This window comes from Myxocyprinus asiaticus, chromosome 22 (genome assembly GCF_019703515.2).
Source record: "Myxocyprinus asiaticus isolate MX2 ecotype Aquarium Trade chromosome 22, UBuf_Myxa_2, whole genome shotgun sequence".
Classification (NCBI taxonomy): Eukaryota; Metazoa; Chordata; class Actinopteri; order Cypriniformes; family Catostomidae; genus Myxocyprinus; species Myxocyprinus asiaticus.
Genome location: NC_059365.1, coordinates 33,805,140 through 33,825,312, shown reverse-complemented (window position 1 = coordinate 33,825,312; position 20,173 = coordinate 33,805,140). Strand labels below are relative to the sequence as shown.

Genomic DNA, 20,173 nt, shown 5'->3' with positions numbered 1-20,173 from the left:
TCTATAATACAGGCTCTATGAGGCACCAGTAAATGAATCACCAATACAGTCTTCTCAAAAAGCTTAGAACAAAAGCTTAAAGGGATAGTTCACCCAAAAAATATTCTTCTCACCCTCATGTTGTTCCAAACCCGTTCCTTCCATGAAACACAAAAGGAGATGGGCAGATTGGATGGGATGGGCAGATCACTCTTAAAGTATCGATAAAGAATATCAGTCCTCACATAAAAAAATCTATTCTAAACTAGTGATTCCTTTTCAAGAAGGTACTTAAACTGATGCTAGGTGAACATCCCCTAGGGGTGTTGACTTTGAAACCCTATGACGGCAATTTTGATTGGCTGGTGTCACTTGCTGAAAAGTATGTCTTTTTAAAGAAGTGTTTTCCACTCGTGAGCGATGCGTCTCTCTCTGGATGACGGGCATGATACAATCACTTTCGGGGGAGATAAAAGGGATGCTATATTGCTGGGATCTTATGAGTGAAGCGTGTATGTACTCAGGTGAGGCGCTTGCCGTTTTTTTTACCGTAAGGGTGGGAAACGGGACAACAGTGGATTCTGAGACTCAATTGTTGAGGATTAGAAACAGGGTCGTACGTGTACCTTGACGATTGGTTGCTGACAGCACAATCTCAGGTACAAGCATGCAAGCACAAAGTTGCAGCCACCTTCACCCTATTGGGCTTGCTACGGATGAGGCCTCTACATTGCAGGCTCATCCCAAGGGTCCCTCATCTCGCTTGGTAGCATGGTCACCTTCGCCTCATAGGGGAGTCCTGTGCAACGGACATCCAGCGTTTGGCACCTGGAAAGGTGCTTGGAGACCAAGCTACATTGCCTCTAGTACTCCATGACAGCAAGCTCCACCAGGCTTGGACACCCTAGCAGGGCTGTAGCTGGGTATTTTGGGGCCCCTGACTGTATATTGCTTTGGGCCATTTTCCAATTAAAAAATACAGTTTAGAATTTGTTGTGGGGCCCCCCTGGACCTGTGGGACCCTAGAATCATTACCACCTTTCACCCCTCTAGCTATGGCCCTGCGCCCTAGCTCACAGATGGCAGCAAAACGCGAATATGCGTTTTCCGCATCATCTTCCTACATCAAGTATTGTGCAAGATACGGGAAGACAAGATACAGTGATACTAGTTGCACCAAAAATGCCACTGGGTCCCAGAGATGGTAGAGCTGGTAGAGCAACATTTCTTTGAGGAGGGATCTGCTCTCGCAAGCTCGAGACACAATCTAACATTCCCAGCCAGAGCTGTGGAAACTGCATGTCTGGCCTCTGAATGGGCTCGTCTGTAACAATAGGGTTGTACTGCTGAGGTGGCTGTATGCCTTAAAGTGGCAACGCTTTGCTGATTGGTGCTCCTCCCGGGGTGAGTACCCAATGCATTTCCCTATGCAGATGACACTGTCCTTCCTGCAAAAGCGTTTGGATTAAGGACTCACTAAGTGGTCATAATAGAACATGCCATTAACCAGCCTATTGTGTGCTCTTCAGCTAAATTTAAACAGGAAAAATGAAAACACAAAACAACTCTGGCTTTTCACTTTTTACTCAAACATACACTATATTGCCAAAAGTATTCGCTCATCTGCCTTTAGACGCATATGAATTTAAGTGACATCCCATTCTTAATCCATAGGGTTTAATATGACGTCGGCCCACCCTTTGCAGCTATAACAGCTTCAACTCTTCTGGGAAGGCTTTCCACAAGGTTTAGGAGTGTGTTTATGGGAATTTTTGACCATTCTTCCAGAAGCGCATTTGTGAGGTCAGACACTGATGTTGGACGAGAAGGCCTGGCTCGCAGTCTTCGCTCTAATTCATCCCAAAGGTGCTCTATCGGGTTGAGGACAGGACTCTGTGCAGGCCAGTCAAGTTCTTCCACACCAAACTCTCTCATCCATGTCTTTATGGACCTTGCTTTGTGCACTGGTGCGCAGTCACGTTGGAACAGGAAGGGGCCATCCCCAAACTGTTCCCACAAAGTTGGGAGCATGGAATTGTCCAAAATCTCTTGGTATGCTGAAGCATTCAGAGTTCCTTTCACTGGAACTAAGGGGCCAAGCCCAGCTCCTGAAAAACAACTCCACACCATAATCCCCCTCCACCAAACTTCACAGTTGGCACAATGCAGTCAGACAAGTACCGTTCTCCTGGCAACCGCCAAACCCAGACTCGTCCATCAGATTGCCAGATGGAGACGCATGATTCGTCACTCCAGAGAACGCGTCTCCACTGCTCTAGAGTCCAGTGGCGGCGTGCTTACACCACTGCATCCGACGCTTTGCATTGCACTTGGTGATGTATGGCTTGGATGCAGCTGCTCAGCCATGGAAACCCATTCCATGAAGTTCTCTATGCACTGTTCTTGAGCTAATCTGAAGGCCACATGAACTTTGGAGGTCTGTAGCGATTGACTCTGCAGAAAGTTGGCGACCTCTGTGCACTATGCGCCTCAGCATCCACTGACCCCGCTCTGTCATTTTACGTGGCCTACCACTTCGTGGCTGAGTTGCTGTAATTCCCAATCGCTTCCACTTTGTTATAATACCACTGACAGTTGACTGTGGAATATTTAGTAGCGAGGAAATTTCACCACTGGACTTGTTGCACAGGTGGCATCCTATCACAGTACCACGCTGGAATTCACTGAGCTCCTGAGAGCGGCCCATTCTTTCACAAATGTTTGTAGAAGCAGTCTGCATGCCTAGGTGCTTCATTTTATACACCTGTGGCCATGGAAGTGATTGGAACACCTGAATTCAATTATTTGGATGGGTGAGCGAATACTTTTGGCAATATAGTGTATATGCCACTTGTGAGATACTGTATCTCATCTATTGATTTTGTTTACTTCACCAAATATTCTTTTAGTTAAATTCATGATTCATATTTTATATAACTCTTTTGTTGTCTACTTATTCCTCATGCATCAGTGCAGAGCTGGGAACTGTTGGGAACAGAGCATAACATGAGTCTGGATATGCAGCCTGAGCCATATTAAAGCAGAGATGTCATTCATAATGAAACTTTTTATACTGTAAATTAAAAGGGTTCTGAAGTCTGAACTGCAGCCAAGTTCTATACAGCGAATTATGCATCAACTTAAAAAAATAGTGACAATCAAAGTGTGTCCTTGCCAGCATGCTCTTAGTATATAGTGACTGATCATGTCTGCCTTGGCATGAGAGTGCTATTTCTGTCCCAGTCTTTCTGGTAAGAGGGTGAGGAATTCAAGATCGGAAGAGCATAGTCGAGCCGAAAGGGGGCCGAAACAAACAGCCATTTGTCATTTAAATGTGAAGCTGAAATGACTCAAAATGACTTCTAAAAAATTCTTGCTTTTCTTCCTAAGTAGAGCACTCTTTAGCATTATAGACTTTTATAGCCTACTTATACACAATGTTTTCACAATTATTGGAAAGACGTGATTGATATGCTGGGGTCATTAAATGACTCATTAAATATTTTGTATTTCTAAATCATAAAATCAAATGGTATCATGAAAACCTAAGCGCTGGCAAATTTTCAGGAGAATACCCAGAAGACCTACTACATTTGCCAAAATGATCAGTATATGAGAGAGCACACTGCACTGAATTCTAGGCTGACTTTTTCGCAGTCCAAACGTATGTAAGTAAAGTTGTTCTGTGCTGTCATCTAGTGTACAGAAAGTGCTGTGCAGTTTCAAAATGTTAAAAATGTTGTTGAACTTACAAGTTGGATTGCCCTTGAACTTGCTTGTATGAAACTGAATGTCCTATTTCATTCTTTTATGAAACATAATGTCCTGTTTAATCATGTAAATATTTGCTTAGACAGGCATCCTAACCTCACAGCAATGTTTTCACAATGGAATTGGATCCTCTGTTCTCACTCTGTGCCTTGGCTACAATTATATGAGCACATTATGGGGCCAGACCAGTTTCAAACCTCAGAGAGAAAGGCTACTTTGTTGCTAATGCCATTGAGTGGGTGGACCAAACAGGCCACTCTTGTATATATTGTTGTAAAAAATCATTTGGTCACATCAGTGTGAAAGGAACGGATATATTTACTGTCAGATACAGACTGCAAATTTCTCTGGACCACATTTAAGGTAAAGAAACACACATTCATTTACTTAACAGATGCTTCATAAAATGCATTCATGCAACATCTCTTTGTTTTGTTTTTTCATGATTATGCATATTTGCAACTGTTTTTCAGTGCAACTATCAGTGCAGTGACGTGTAAAATGAATGCAAGGAAAATACTGAAAAGCGTACAAAAAAATCTTGCTTCACTTTGCATGCACTTACAAACATAGAATAATGCATGTCTTTCAACATGTTCTTACATACAATATTGGCAAGAGTAAATCTTTTTTGCTTTTTTATAAGTAAAACGTTCTTGAAACACTGAGTTCTGTGCGCATAGGTCTGTAGGCATGCGATTAGTGTTAAAAAAATGCAGGTATGCAGATTCCAGGCAGGATTAGGATTCTAAATCACCGGTCCGCAGATTAGAAACAACCACCAAACAAAGAGAAAGTGTGTCAGACAGTCACTGTCAAGACATAAAGGCAACATTGTTTGTCCTTCTTCATTATTATCTCATGGAGCCACATTATCAGGCTTCTATCCAGACTGAATGAGTTCAGAGGACAAGTGAGGATGCAGTCAGAATCCCTTTACTTTCTACTGCATCTATTATGGTCCTTTGCAAAATCAGCTGTATGAACCTATAGTGTAGAGAAGCTCCAGCCACTGTTACACTGGCACTTTCTAACTAGAAGTATAGTATTATTTCTTTATTTTATATAATAAATATAAGGTTTGTGAAGATAAAGTGGCCTATAAAATGGCAAATTAGACAAAATACAATTATTTAATGATTCCAATTGGATCTACTGTGCTGATTTTTTTCTTATGATTATTTTTGCAATCACTTAAATTCTAAATTTTATTTTAGGCTCACAAAGATCAGTTGGGTTTACACAATGCTACATTTGTTCACTGTTGATTACAAAGCATGCCATAACACAGTATTACATTTAAATGACATTACATTTAAATAAACTATATTAAAATAATTAGCTAAATAAATGTGAATTGCATTGTGCAACATAAAAGTTTCGCATTTTCAATGAAAGTATGTGATGTATTTTTTTTGCTGATGTTAATGATAATGTTCTTGTAACTTCATGTACCTCACTATGAGTTTTGTGGCTTTGTCCTTAATTCTTTAATACATGAGCAGAACCAGGGGTGAGCTTTCAAGTTATGAGCCTTAAATATTTTTGATTAAGCAATAGAAGCTTATATATCACCTTGTCTTAATCACTTATTAAGTTTTTATGTATTACTTTTTTCATCACTAATAGCTGTAATTTTATTCTTCAATTATCACGTTATATCCAGCCTCTATCATGTTATGGGCACTTCAGAGTTTTGCAAGCCAGACTTTTATGTACTATTTCAGCAACATAATGTTACGTTACAAACTGATAGAAAAAAAAAGTAAAAAAAAAAAAAAGCTGGAAATTGCATGGTGGCTAGCGATCAGATGGGAACTGGCAAATTTCACCATGCTCTTTAGTGCCATTTTAGTGTACAATATGTGTTGGCTATACTTGTCTTGACAAGAGTGGTATTGGAACACACTCTTTATGCTCACATTAAAGCCTCTTTGTGGTCAGGACAGTTGTTGCTACATACGTATACGTCCACTTATATTGGATGAAAGTGATCTCTTAATACTTAAATTAGAGGTTGTTTGAGGTTCTTGTGTTTATTAAAGATTTCAAAAGAGGGGCAAATGATCCACACTCTGGAATCCAAGAATTGAAGAATAACGTCTCTGCACATCTGAAAACATGAAGACTTTTTGATAAGGTGAGTGAAATGATAAAGATAATTTATTTGAATGATATGCAAATGTAACGGATTGAACAGGATCCAACTTCACCAAAGGGAACAATAATCACGGTGACTTTACACGAAAAAACTAATTACAGTAAAAAACCATCAATAATGCTAAAAGGAGCTAAAATACCTAAATTCTTAATAACAACTAATTAAATGCCCAAATAAGGGCTTATGAGTATTCTCCACAACCTCAGTTCTGTACTTGATCGTTTGAGATAGTAGTCCTTAAAATCGTAATTTTATGGATTTTTAAACCAAAGAAGATCAAGGAGCTTACAATTATTATTTGACTTTATGTATCACTTCAACTTCTAATGAATATTTTGTATTGTACACATTAATGCAAATTAAGTAAAGCAAAATAATGTATTAATATGTACGTTTCTGAGTAGAGGCTATTTATTTTCTTATGTTGTGGTTGTTGAGCCAACAAATAGTTTTTTTCAGTGTACCTTTCACTCACCTCCAACAGCCAGTAATGTCTTTCCGTATGGTGCGTTCTTTCCTGAGAGGCCTGTGCCGCAGGAAGCCATTGGAACCGGAGGGAGAGGTCTCCACCTTCCGTCGCTGTCTCACCACATTGGACCTTGTGGCCCTGGGAGTGGGCAGCACTTTGGGGGCTGGAGTCTATGTACTCTCTGGGGAGGTGGCCCGAACTATGGCTGGACCAAGTATCATCATCTCATTCTTCATCGCTGCTTTAGCTTCCATCTTTGCAGGGCTCTGCTATGCTGAGTTTGGTTCAAGGGTCCCTAAGACTGGATCTGCCTATCTGTACAGCTATGTAACTGTAGGAGAGGTGTGGGCCTTCATCACAGGATGGAATTTACTACTGTCATATGTCATCGGTAAGCAGAAAGAATCTCATCAGGGGAAACTGAAAGTGTATAATGGTTCTATTGATGCATTGTGATTGCATTTGTTTTTATTTATTTTTATTATATGGAGAAAACATCACGTAACTTAAAAGTAAAGTATAAAACATTATTTTATTTGGTGACAGTAGTGCAGAAATTACACACTTCACCTTTAACCTCGTGAGACCTGAGTATGACTTCTGTGTGCATTTTCCATTTCCCTTTTTGATATTAGTACCACCTAATAAACAAGCAAAAATAGTTTAGAGCAAATAGTTTCCCTAAAAATTGATGTCCACACATATGTGGACAGCAGGAATGAGTTTGGAAATTTAAAATAATACCAAGCAATAGAATGTCAGGTTTTTTATTTCCAGGAGTGTTGGTTTTTGAGACATAACAGACATTACATTAAAAATTTGCATAATTAATTCTGATTCAAAGTAATGTCTAGCATCATCCAATCACTGCCAACCATGTTAAAATAAAATTATACATTATACATTCTGAATCTATGTACTGATTATCATTGTCCCATGGCTGACAAACATGTTGAGTGGTCCAAACATCATCTGCAGCCTGAAACCCACAGATGTGTTAGAGTTGAAAGTTATTAAAAATAACTAACTAACATGTTTTTTCAACTTTTGAGAGAATACTGTCCCAATTTCCATATATGTGGACATCAAATTTATAAGCGCGCTGCTGCACGATAAAAGAATATATTTTTTTAAGGAGCATATTAAATGAAACTAGAGACTCTCCACTTTACACCCAGACAGGTTTCAATAAAAAAAACTTAAAGAGGTTTCTTACCAGAGGCACTTTTGATGGCTCTGCACCTGTAGAAGTGCTTCACGGAAATCGATGGCATGTTGCTGTGTCACATGACTCTGTATACCAGATGTTTAACACTTAAATGACAGTCTAGAGCAGGGGTCGGGAACCTATAGCTCATGAGCCACAAGTGTCTCTTTGTTAAAAAGTCAAGTGGCTCTCCGGGTGTCTCACCATTCATCAATACATGATAATTCAAAACTTTTTAGAGACAATATTCCTGCAGAAGGTTTGGGTGAGATTGCAAAGCTTGAGGTCAGTGACACTGTTTTGATTCCTTTCTCCCGTATTTGTCGTACAGCCTACTCCTTGTGAACAAGGTTTAAATGAACACTCACCAAATGCAGATTTTTCATGCGCAGTGGCAGGTAATTTTGCTGATGTACCAGCCACTGTGGAGGGCAACCCACTTCTCGGAGTGATATATGACAAGAAATTAGACACAAAGATGCGCATTTGAAGAAACGGGTGATTATATTTTGAAGAACAGACGAAAGAAAAGCTGCTGATGCGCGTCTTATTTGATATGTTTGCGCAGTGAGCTCTGCTGTTCACGAGTGCAATGAAAGTGCTTCTCCAAGACATGCACATGCATAGAGTTCTGGGCCTCATTTCCCAATAACTATTGATCTTAGCGGTTAAAAGCATTTTCTACAAGCGATTTTATGAACGTTTTTTATTTTTTATGTGTGCCCAGGGTGTGAAATAGCACTCACCACCCGCCAAATGTGATGAGGCTCAATCCAGTTCGCAAGCTCCTCGTCCAAATGCAGGTAATTCATGCGTGAGTAATTTTGCTCATCTACCCGCAACAGTGCGGGTGACCTGTAAGACATCTCGGAGTGACAATAAGTCACAAAGACATGCACTTGAAGAAACTTTATTATATTTGTATTATATAAGAACACACATTTTCATTGCTCGTGTCTGATTTGTTGTTTGTTCAGAGGCATGCAGTGGGACCCTGTCTCGTGGAACATGCGAATGTAAAGAGTTATCACTCCTTTTTCTCTGTTTCATTTGTCTGAAAACTATTTGCAAGAATAATGTTGTCTATAAGAATTCTGCAAATCATCTCAGGAGGTGCTGTAAGTTTCGCTTTATTTCCAAGGAGCAGTTCGCTCTTACGCATTTTGAACGCAACTCTGCAGGTTTAGTAAAATATACTTACTATATATATATATATATATATATATATATATATATATATATATATATATATATATATACAACTGTTAGTTACGGTCCTCGAATCTGTTTGGACGAGAGACGTTCCAAGAGTACTGATGGTCTCACACCATCAGCACTCCGATGCTTCACTGTGTGTATCACTCCGCTTGTGTTAGTGCCGTTCTAAACTAAAGTGTAAGGGCAGTGCAGATGTGTTAAGAGCCATTTGTCTCTTTACATTTAATTTTGTGACATTACATATTTTAGCCAGCAGGTGGAGGCAAAAGACCATTTTTGTGTGTAATATGAGCCAGTTAGGTGACATGAAGTCAGCATCACTCAGTGTTTATATTTAACAGCACTCCGTGATCACTTGTATTACTACTACACTATTAAAGCTAGGAAATAGCTTTAAATGGCTTTAAACTAACAACTTCAGCATTAAAGCTCATCACAGCTGAGAGACACAACAGACTGATTAATTACACAAACACAAGGCGCTTACCTCTTACCGGACTTTCCACATAGGAGAGGCCAAATGCGGAGGACATTGCGGTTTCTATAGTGAAAGACTCTTGCGCACCGGCTACCATGAAATAGGGAGGAATACCCCCGCTTGGACGGCTATTTTTCCACTGGGAAAATAGGATGAATTTCACCAAAATGACATTATCTTCAGAAAGCTGACTAACAGACTACAGCATCATCAACAGGTGATAGCACATGCTCCATCTCTCTCTCTCTCTCTCTCTCTCTCACACACACACACACACACACACATCCTTGTTTCTCCAATAACATGTTAGAAACAGCCCAAGCTGTGATACTAGTAGTTCTAAAGTGATGTTTTTGAGAGGCTTGGATGCATCATTTAGTTTGAACCAGCAATGGCAAATTCTGATCCATCGCGTAATAAAGTAGTTCCATGCACAAATGCATTTTTTTTGACCGTACTCAGTTTTTCCTAATTTTATAAAAATGTACTTGTTGGACTGTTGAATATAAGCAACATCACACGAGCAAGAGTGCTATATGGCCCTAAATCAGCACTGCTGTGATTATCTGTGGCCGAATAACAGCAGTGCTGATGTAGGGCTATATAGCACTCTTGCTCGTGTGATATTGCTTAAATATACACTATATTGCCAAAAGTATTCCCTCACCCATCCAAATAATTGAATTCAGGTGTTCCAATCACTTCCATGGCCACAGGTGTATAAAATGAAGCACCTAGGCATGCAGACTGCTTCTACAAACATTTGTGAAAGAATGGGCTGCTCTCAGGAGCTCAGTGAATTCCAGCGTGGTACTGTGATAGGATGCCACCTGTGCAACAAGTCCAGTGGTGAAATTTCCTCGCTACTAAATATTCCACAGTCAACTGTCAGTGGTATTATAACAAAGTGGAAGTGATTGGGAATGACAGCAACTCAGACACGAAGTGGTAGGCCACGTAAAATGACAGAGCGGGGTCAGCAGATGCTGAGGCGCATAGTGCGCAGAGGTCGCCAACTTCAGAGTCAATCGCTACAGACCTCCAAAGTTCATGTGGCCTTCAGATTAGCTCAAGAACAGTGCGTAGAGAGCTTCATGGAATGGGTTTCCATGGCCGAGCAGCTGCATCCAAGCCATACATCACCAAGTGCAATGCAAAGCGTCGGATGCAGTGGTGTAAAGCACGCCGCCACTGGACTCTAGAGCAGTGGAGACGCGTTCTCTGGAGTGACGAATCACGCTTCTCCATCTGGCAATCTGATGGACGAGTCTGGGTTTGGCGGTTGCCAGGAGAACGGTACTTGTCTGACTGCATTGTGCCAACTGTGAATTTTGGTGGAGGGGGGATTATGGTGTGGGGTTGTTTTTCAGGAGCTGGGCTTGGCCCCTTAGTTCCAGTGAAAGGAACTCTGAATGCTTCAGCATACCAAGAGATTTTGGACAATTCCATGCTCCCAACTTTGTGGGAACAGTTTGGGGATGGCCCCTTCCTGTTCCAACATGACTGCGCACCAGTGCACAAAGCAAGGTCCATGAAGACATGGATGAGAGAGTTTGGTGTGGAAGAACTTGACTGGCCTGCACAGAGTCCTGACCTCAACCCGAAAGAGCACCTTTGGGATAAATTAGAGCGAAGACTGCAAGCCAGGCCTTCTCGTCCAACACCAGTGTCTGACCTCACAAATGCGCTTCTGGAAGAATGGTCAAAAATTCCCATAAACACACTCCTAAACCTTGTGGAAAGCCTTCCCAGAAGAGTTGAAGCTGTTATAGCTGCAAAGGGCAGGCCGAAGTCATATTAAACCATATGGATTAAGAATGGGATGTCACTTAACATTAGGACATTACTGATGTAAAAAATAGCACATCACTATTTGAGAAAAGTCATTTTTGATCAAATCTAGACAGGCCCCATTTCCAGCAGCCATTGCGTTGGCCTTATCCTTGAGTAATCATGCTAAATTGCTAATTTAGTACTAGAAAATCACTTGCCATTATATCAAACACAGCTGAAAGCTATTTGGTTTGTTAAATGAAGCTTAACATTGTCTTTGTGTCTGTTTTTGAGTTGCCACAGTATGCAATAGACTGGCATGTCTTAAGGTCAATATTAGGTCAAAAATGGCAAAATAGAAACAGCTTTCTCTAGAAACTCATCAGTCAATCATTGTTTTGAGGAATGAAGGCTATACAATGCTTGAAACTGCCAAAAAAACTAAAGATTTCATACAAAGGTGTCCACTACAGTCTTCAAAGACAAAGGACAACTGGCTCTAACAAGGACAGAAAGAGATGTGGAAGGCCCAGATATACAACTAAACAAGAGGATAAGTACATCAGAGTCTCTAGTTTGAAAAATAAATGCCTTACATGTCCTCAGCTGACAGCTTCATTGAATTCTACCTGCTCAACACCAGTTTGATGTACAACAGTAAAGAGAAGACTCAAGGGTGCAGGCCTTATGGGAAGAATTGCAAAGAAAAAGCCACTTTTGAAATGGTTAGAATGGGCAAAGAAACACAGACATTGAACAACAGATAATTGGAAAAGAGTATTATGGAGCTTGAACTCATTGAACTTTTGTGGGATCAGCTAGACTGTAAGGTGCGTGAGAAGTGCCCGACAAGACAGCCATATCTATGGCAAGTGCTACAGGAAGTGTGGGGTGAAATGTCACCTGAGTATCTGGACAAACTGACAGCTAGAATGCCAAGGATCTGCAAAGCTGTCATTGCTGCACGTGGAGGATTTTTTGATAAGAACACTTTGAAGTAGTTTAAGAAGTTCTGATAAAATAATTTCAAATTGTAATAGTAATTTCTGACGTTGAATTGAACCTAAAATTTAGTTCTATTTTCTTTTCTTTAGGCAGCATAAACTTTTTTTTACCAAAGAGCAATACAAACACATTTGATAAGAACACATATTTGGCAGCATTTGTTTGGGAACACATGGGAATTTATTAGGCTCATTTATTATTATCTTTGCATTTATATTTATCTTTAGTTCTTAATTTGTAGGCTATTAGTAATTTTTCACCTGTTGTCACTGAGGGATACTTGCGTGATGGCAAATTGGGCTGCTGAAGATGGTAAATGTTTGGATTTGGGGAGGTGGTTATATATGTAACGTTGGGTGTCTATGAGTGAAAGAGGAAGAGAGGAGACGCAGGAGTAAAAACTTTAAATCATTTAATCACAATCGTTGGAGTAGAACAAATAAAAAAATCTAAACATCAAAGCTTAACTCAACGCAACACTTCAAGGACTGACAAAGGAGTGGATAAAACTAGAGGACATTTATACAAAAGGAACTAATGAGGGAATAGGATACAGGTGAGGATAATAAGAAACAGATGGAAGTGATTAGGGCAGTGATCTATGGGAAATGCGGTCCAGTGGAAAACTTCAAAATAAGAGTCCTTGAAGAAAATGAGGGAGACAAACTGTGACATTACCCCTCCCGTCCCTTTTAAAAGGCAACTCCTGGTGCCCAATGATGGATGAGGAGGGTATGATGACGCAGAAGATGAAGGATCCAAGGAGGCGGCTTCAGGGCTGGGAAAGAATCCGGGGGCCTGGGGGGCGGCTTCAGGGCTGGGAATAGATCAGGAAGTCTGGGAGGCTGCCACAGGGCAGGGACTGTGTCAGGAGGCCTGTGAGGCGGCCACAGGGCAAGGACTGGGTCGGGAGGCAGAACTGCTGGGGAAGCGGGCGGAGATGCAGAAGAGACCGAGAGTGGAGCCAAGGGAGGCGGAGCCATGGAAGGCGGAGCCATGGAAGGCTCTGGGGCGGAGCCGTGAAAGGCGGAGCCGTGAGAGGCTCGAGAGACAAAGCTGTGGAAGGTGGGGCCGTGAGAGACTCGAGGGGTAAAGCCGTGGAAGGCAGGCCGTGAGAGGCTCGAGGGGTAAAGCCGTGGAAGGCGGAGCCGTGAGAGGCTCGAGGGGTAAAGCCGTGGAAGGCGGAGCCGTGAGAGGCTCGAGGGGTAAAGCCGTGGAAGGCGGAGCCGTGAGAGTCATGGGAGATGGACCCAGGGAAGGCGGAGCCATGGGAGGCTCGAGGGACAGAGCTGTGGAAGGCGGAGCCGTAGGAGGCTCGGGGCTGAGAGCCGTGGAAGGCTCGGGGCAACACTGGGGATCAACCTCCATGGTCGAGAGCATGGGCAGAGACTGGGGAGGAGGAGTCCTTTTCCTTCTCCTCCTCTTCCGGCCAGCAGGGAGCATAGATACGAGAACAGTAGAGGCTACAGGCACCGGCTCTGGGACAGTCGGAGCTACAGGCACCGGCTCGTTAACCGCGGCAGGCTTGGGCACTGGCTCATTAACTGTGGCAGGCTTGGGCACCGGCTCGTTAACCGTGGTAGGCTTGGGCACCGGCTGTGGCCTGGGTTTACCACCATATTTCACAGAATATGGGAGAAATGCAACCTCCGTGGTTGCTACCGCTGACTGCGGTGGGGAATCCACCACCGGAGCTTGAAGAGGATGAGCCCCCCCCAAAAAAAATTTTGCGGGATTGTATGGAGCAGAGCTACTTTGGAGATAGGGGGCGTGGAAGGCGCAGAGACAGAAGCCGTGGAAGGCGTGGGGCGAGGAGTAGTGGAAGGCTGGAGGATGTTCACTGTGGGAGGAGATTCAAAGTCCTCATCCTCCAAACCCACAGTGAATGGTGAGCCGCAAAGCTGTAGAGCCACCTCCACATAGTCGGAGATCGTCCAGTGAGGACCCGACGGAGGCATCAGCTCCTTCAATGCACTATTCAGGCCAGCCCTGAAGAAACTCACAAGAGCATGGTCATCATAGTGCACCAAATTCGCGAGATGGAGAAACTCACATCCGTGATCCTCAACTGGACGGGCTCCTTGTTCTAGAAGGAGGATTGCTACTGCAGGCGGTAGATCCATCTGGTTCGGTCAGTCCTTCTGTAACGTTGGGTGTCTAGGATTGGAAGAGGAAGAGAGGAGATGCAGGAGTGGAATCTTTAAATCCTTTAATTGCAATCGTTGGAGTAGGACAAAAGCTGGAGTGGAAACAAACAAATGGTTCAACAATAGTAATGAGGGAATAGGATATAGATGAGGATTATAAGAAACAGGTGGAAGTGATTAGGGCAGTGAACTATGGGAAATGCAGTCCAGTGGAAAACTTCAAAATAAGAGTCCTTGAAGAAAATGAAGAAAATGAGGGAGACAGACTGTGACAATATATTTTTTGATCACTTCTTATTTTAATTGCATTTTTCGTTTCATTTAAAGTGCAATTTAAATTTAGAATTGTCTTTTGTTTAAGTTTTTTGTATTTTTAATAAATGTATTTATTTATTAAAGCATAATCAGTAAAGCAAAAATATTCACTGACCCTCAGCAGGGGGTTGACGATATAATTGGATATCGCAATATTTTTTAAGCCGATTATCATTAAAATGTTTTGTTACACATCGCCCAGCCCAAAAGGGAAGTGAACTTTTTCATGAACAATTGTAAAATGAAGTAATTTTATACTAAATTAGTAATTTTATTATAAATAGCAAATTATTAGTTTGTGCTATGGCTCTTTCACATCAACCAAAAATTTAAGAATTGGCTCCTTAGTGAAAAAAGGTTCCCGACCTCTGGTCGAGAGTGAACAGTATTCAGTTGGTTTAAATTAATTCAAATTATGCGTTGCATATAGCGAAGCCAAAATACAATGTCCACGCATGTGGACGCAGAGTCGCCGATTTTAAATAAAATGAAGCTTATAAACAGTAGGAGTGTATGAAGCCTAATTACAATAGCATTATTATTGCTAAAGGTGTGAAAGTGTTTTGAAGGGCAGAATTTTATAATTATGAGTGCATATTATACAAGTAAAGAGAACTTGGCTTTTGATTAAAACATGAACACTAGAAAATAACTTAATCGTAACAAACGTATCTCTTGGTCTAGGCACATCAAGTGTTGCCAGGGCATGGAGTGGGACATTCGATGATCTTCTTGGAAATGTGATGGCTGATTACTTTAGCAAACATGCAGCCATTGGGTTGCCTGGTATGGCAGCCTATCCAGACTTTTTTGCAGCTGGCCTCATATTGATCCTCTCTGGTATCCTACTATACTACTGACTAATTCATCATTCTAGCTTTAACATCTATTCCAAAAAGCTTACACATAAACTACTTTATTTTCTTCACAGGTCTTCTTGCATATGGGGTGAAAGAATCAACCACTGTCAACAAAATATTTACAAGTGTTAATATACTGGTGTTAATATTTGTCATAATCACTGGCTTCTTCAAGGGAAAACTGCAGAACTGGTTTATCACTGAAGATATCATTCTGAATGCAACAGCAACGTTTGAGTAAGAACGTACAGTTACAATCAACTGGTGTATATTTACGGCTCTCTGGAATACTTTATTATGATTGGTCATTTCTGCCAAATATTTTTTAATAATGACCACTACATTGTATAATTGACCTTTGCCCCAGGCAACCAATTTCCTAGCTGTACTAGTGTCATATCTCTCATGTTACTTCATGGTATCTTTCTTCTCACATAATGTAGTGATTTAAACTCAGATCTATACTGGTCATTATCACAAAATAAACCCTTTTAGGGTTGATGCAAGATAAAATCCTGATCCCTCTGTTGGGGTTATCTTTGTGATGATGCCCGGCAAACTGTACATGTCCTCTTACTTACATCATGTATAATCCAGTGTGTTTATAAATATAAATTTAAATAACTGCATAATAGGTTGCATAGCTTTGTTCTCTGCTGGAGTTTAAGTTGTTTTTTTGTTTTTTTCAGAGGCCTAACATCAACACTCAATGTCACAACTAAGTATGGGATGGGTGGCTTTTTTCCATTTGGATTTGAAGGAACACTGGCAGGGGCAGCTACATGTTTCTATGCATTTGTTGGCTTTGACTGCATTGCAACTACAGGTAAATTTGAAAACATTCATTCACATACATGCACAAAGTCTCGATTGGCAGATTCTCAATTGCAATCATGATTTTCAAACTGTTTTTCCAGGCGAGGAGGTGAAGAACCCGCAAAAGTCTATTCCTCTGGGTATCGTGGCCTCTCTGCTCATCTGTTTCTTGGCTTATTTTGGTGTGTCGGCTGCTCTCACATTGATGATGCCATATTACAGACTCGATACACAGAGCCCCCTGCCCGTGGCCTTTGCCGACATCGGCTGGGAGGCTGCAAAGTATGTTGTGGCAGTCGGGTCTCTGTGCGCTCTCTCGACAAGGTAAAAGAATCATGGCCAATGTAAGCAGTGAGAATTCAATCTGTAGCAGGGCTCAACAACAGAAAGAAATTGTGCTGTAGTTTTTAGTACAATAACAAGTCAGGTTTTTTACTTGCCCTGACAATATTTTCACTAGCCCTATAGTCTCAAAAATCTATATATAGTATCTCTTTATTTTTGGTCCCACTTTATATTAGGTGTCTTTAACTACTATGTACTAACATTAAAATACATACAGTACAAATTTACTTATTGTGTAACTGCATGAAATATGGACATTTACACACACACACACACACACACACACACACACACACACACACACACACACACACACACACACACATGTTGGTGCAGCTATCATTATGATGACTCTCCATAGACATAATGATTTTTATACTGTATGAACTATAGATTCTATCCCCTAAACCTAACCCTCACAAAAAACTTTCTGCATTTTTACATTTTCAATAAAACATTGTTTAGTATGTTTTTTAAGCGATTTGAATTACGGGGACACTAGAAATGTCCTCATAAACCACATTTATAGCATAATACCCTTGTAATTACCAGTTTGTAACATAAAAAAAAGTCCTCGTAAACCACTTAAACCTTTAAGTCATGTAAGTTGCGAGGTGGGGCCTCCATGGATCAGACTTGTTGGTCCAGCACAACCCATAGATGCTCAATTGGATTGAGATCTGAGGAATTTGGAGGCCAAGTCAACACCTTGAACTCTTTGTCCTGCTCCTCAAACCATTCCTGAACAATACAGTGATAAAAAAAAGCAATATTTACCTACATATATTTTTACAAAACACTTTTTATTTTTTTAATGAACAGGGTGTGCAAAACCTCCTACTTCACTCACTAACATTTAGGAATTCAGTTGTCATTTATTATTATAACCCAACAATTATTTATTGTTGTCCAGTTAGTAATTATAATATGATACAGTATTATTTTTATAACTTCGATGATTTGTTGTATACAGTAGTAAAATATTTCTGTCTTATTTACTTTTTCACCTGGAGGCTGCAGTGTATTGTTCAACATTTTGCAAAAGACAGTATTTTATGTAAGCATCGTAGGCAACATTCATAACAGTATTGTAACAGTAAACATATAAGGCACGGCGGCCCCTCAACACACTAGAGCAGGAGGAGAAAATAAAAAACCATTGCTGCTTATCAAGTGCTGAAACTTTGCTTGGTGCAGAACAATCTGGAATAATGTTAAACATTGTAACAGTCATCTTTTTGCAACCTGATCTTGTTCAGTACGTTAAATGTTTGTGACATGTGCTAAAAACAATCTAGATGCAGCACAACGACTGAAACGTTTTTTTTTGACCTGACGTTTTTTTTAACTCGACACAGAGTCTAAAAATGTGCCGGTCCTGCGTGAGACACTGAAGAAATATTGAGATGTGGTGCAGCAGGTATGGACATTCGTCCAGTGTGTGTTTACAAAGGAAAACAATCGAAAAACAGAGCAGAGCAAAAAAACACGTTCAGTGTGAACTAACACATCCATTTGTGCGGGGCCCCATGTAATTGCGTGGTTTGTGTGGTGGTTAAAACCGCTGGGTGTACATAGTCTGCAACAATCTTTAAGTAGGTGGTATGTGTCAAAGTAACATCCACATGAATACCAGGACCCAAGGTTTCCCAGCAGAACATTGCCCATAACATCACACTGCCTCCGCCGGCCTGCCTTCTTCTCATGGTGCATCCTGCTGCTATCTCTTCCCCAGGTAAATGACACACACGCACCCGGCCATCCACATGATCTAAAAGAATATGTGATTCATCAGACCAGGCCACCTTCTTCCATTGCTCCATGGTCCAGTTCTGATGCTCACGTGCCCATTGTAGCTGCTTTCAGCGATGGACAGGGGTCAGCATGGGCACTCTGAACGGTCTGCAGCTACGCAGCCCCATACGCAGCAAGCTGTGTATCTGTTCTGTTCTGACACCTTTCTATCATGGCCAGCATTAAGTTTTTCAGCAATCTGTGCTACATTTGCTCTTCTGTGGGATCGGACCAGACGGGCTAGCCTTCCTCCCCACGCACATCAATGAGCCTTGGGCGCCCATGACCCTGTCGTCGGTTCACCAGTTGTCCTTCTTTGGACCACTTTGGTTGGTACTAACCACTGCATACTGGGAACACCCCACAAGACCTGCCGTTTTGGAGATGCTCTGACCCAGTCGTCTAGCCATCACAATTTGGCCCTTGTCAAAGTTGCTTAGATACTAACACGTGCCCATTTTTCCTGCTTCCAACACATGAAATTCAAGAACTGACTGTTAACTTGCTGCCTAATATATCCCACCCTTGACAGGTGCCATTGTAACGAGATAATAAATGTTATTCACTTCACCTGTCAATGGTTTTAATGTTGTGGCTGATCAGTGTGTGTGTGTGTGTGTGTGTGTGTGTGTGTATATATATATATATATATATATATATATATATATATATATATATATATATATATATAGATAGATATAGATATAGATATAGATATATCTATATATATATATATATATATATGATATACTGTACAATTATAGTTCATATATTTAAGAATAGAAAATATGTATTAGGACATATATAAAACAGATATTTTTGTAGTATTTTGAAATATATGTTGCAGTAGCCAGCTCGATAACTTTACCTCTGTGACAAAAAATCAACAGAATTCGCAACAATAATGTTCAGTATATCACACAAAACCAAATGTTTAATTTGCAAGCAATTGGCAATTACCAAGGAACATAAGATATAGTGACAACGTAGCAATTGCCTGATAGGGCAAGTGACAGTTCCGTCAACTATCCCGAAACACTCTCACACTTGTTCTGGGCCAGTGGTCCATACTTATTGTTGAGCCCTGTGTAGTTCTGTATGTATTAAATTGAGTTTTAAGACATTCACTTAATTTGCAGTCTCTTGGGGTCCATGTTTCCAATGCCCCGTGTCCTGTTTGCAATGGCAAGAGATGGACTCATGTTCAAATCGCTGTATAAAGTCAGCATACGGCAGAGTCCAGTTGTGGCCACACTATCATCTGGCTTTGTGGCGGGTAAGCGGAAAGATTTTAAAATATGCTATATACATGTGCTTATCGGATCTATTAATTTTGACCCTCTTTTTCATCTCTCACATATGACAGACTAAGCCAAATCATAAGACTGCGGCCCCTATCAGATGAATAGCAAATAGTCTGCAGCTTTTTCTTCTTTTTTTTTTTTCAAAATACAAAAGCCCTGAAAATCATGTGCTCTGCTTTTTTTCCAGCAATAATGGCTCTTTTATTTGACCTGAAGGCACTGGTTGATATGATGTCGATAGGAACGCTGTTCTCCTACACACTTGTGGCTATTTGTATTCTTATACTTCGGTTTGTATTCCCAGCTCCACATTTCTCTTCTAACCCCATGCACCATGATGCAAATCTTTGAAGCTAAAAGTGGTTTCTCTCAAGGTATCAAGAGACAGCTTCAGAGGAAAATGATTTGCGCACACCCACAACCTCCATCTTTGGGTTTATGAAACCCCCTTTGTATCCTACCAATGAAACTTCAAATACTGTCACAACCTGCACAGTTTTTCTTGGTGAGTAGAAGAACCCTAAACAACTT

At 41.0% G+C, this 20,173-nt stretch overlaps 1 protein-coding gene across 1 annotated transcript in view; it reads left to right on the top strand.

Moving 5' to 3' along the window:
* LOC127413120 (cationic amino acid transporter 2-like) overlaps nt 1-20,173 on the top strand; it is a 35,653-nt gene that overhangs the window by 13,752 nt on the left and 1,728 nt on the right. Inside the window, exons 3-11 of the mRNA XM_051649998.1 lie at nt 5,796-5,890; nt 6,396-6,771; nt 15,208-15,363; nt 15,455-15,620; nt 16,073-16,209; nt 16,301-16,523; nt 19,478-19,614; nt 19,830-19,932; nt 20,017-20,147. Of these exons, the coding sequence (XP_051505958.1) occupies nt 6,402-6,771; nt 15,208-15,363; nt 15,455-15,620; nt 16,073-16,209; nt 16,301-16,523; nt 19,478-19,614; nt 19,830-19,932; nt 20,017-20,147 (1,423 nt within the window). The 5' untranslated portion in view covers nt 5,796-5,890; nt 6,396-6,401. The remainder of the gene's footprint in view (nt 1-5,795; nt 5,891-6,395; nt 6,772-15,207; nt 15,364-15,454; nt 15,621-16,072; nt 16,210-16,300; nt 16,524-19,477; nt 19,615-19,829; nt 19,933-20,016; nt 20,148-20,173) is intronic.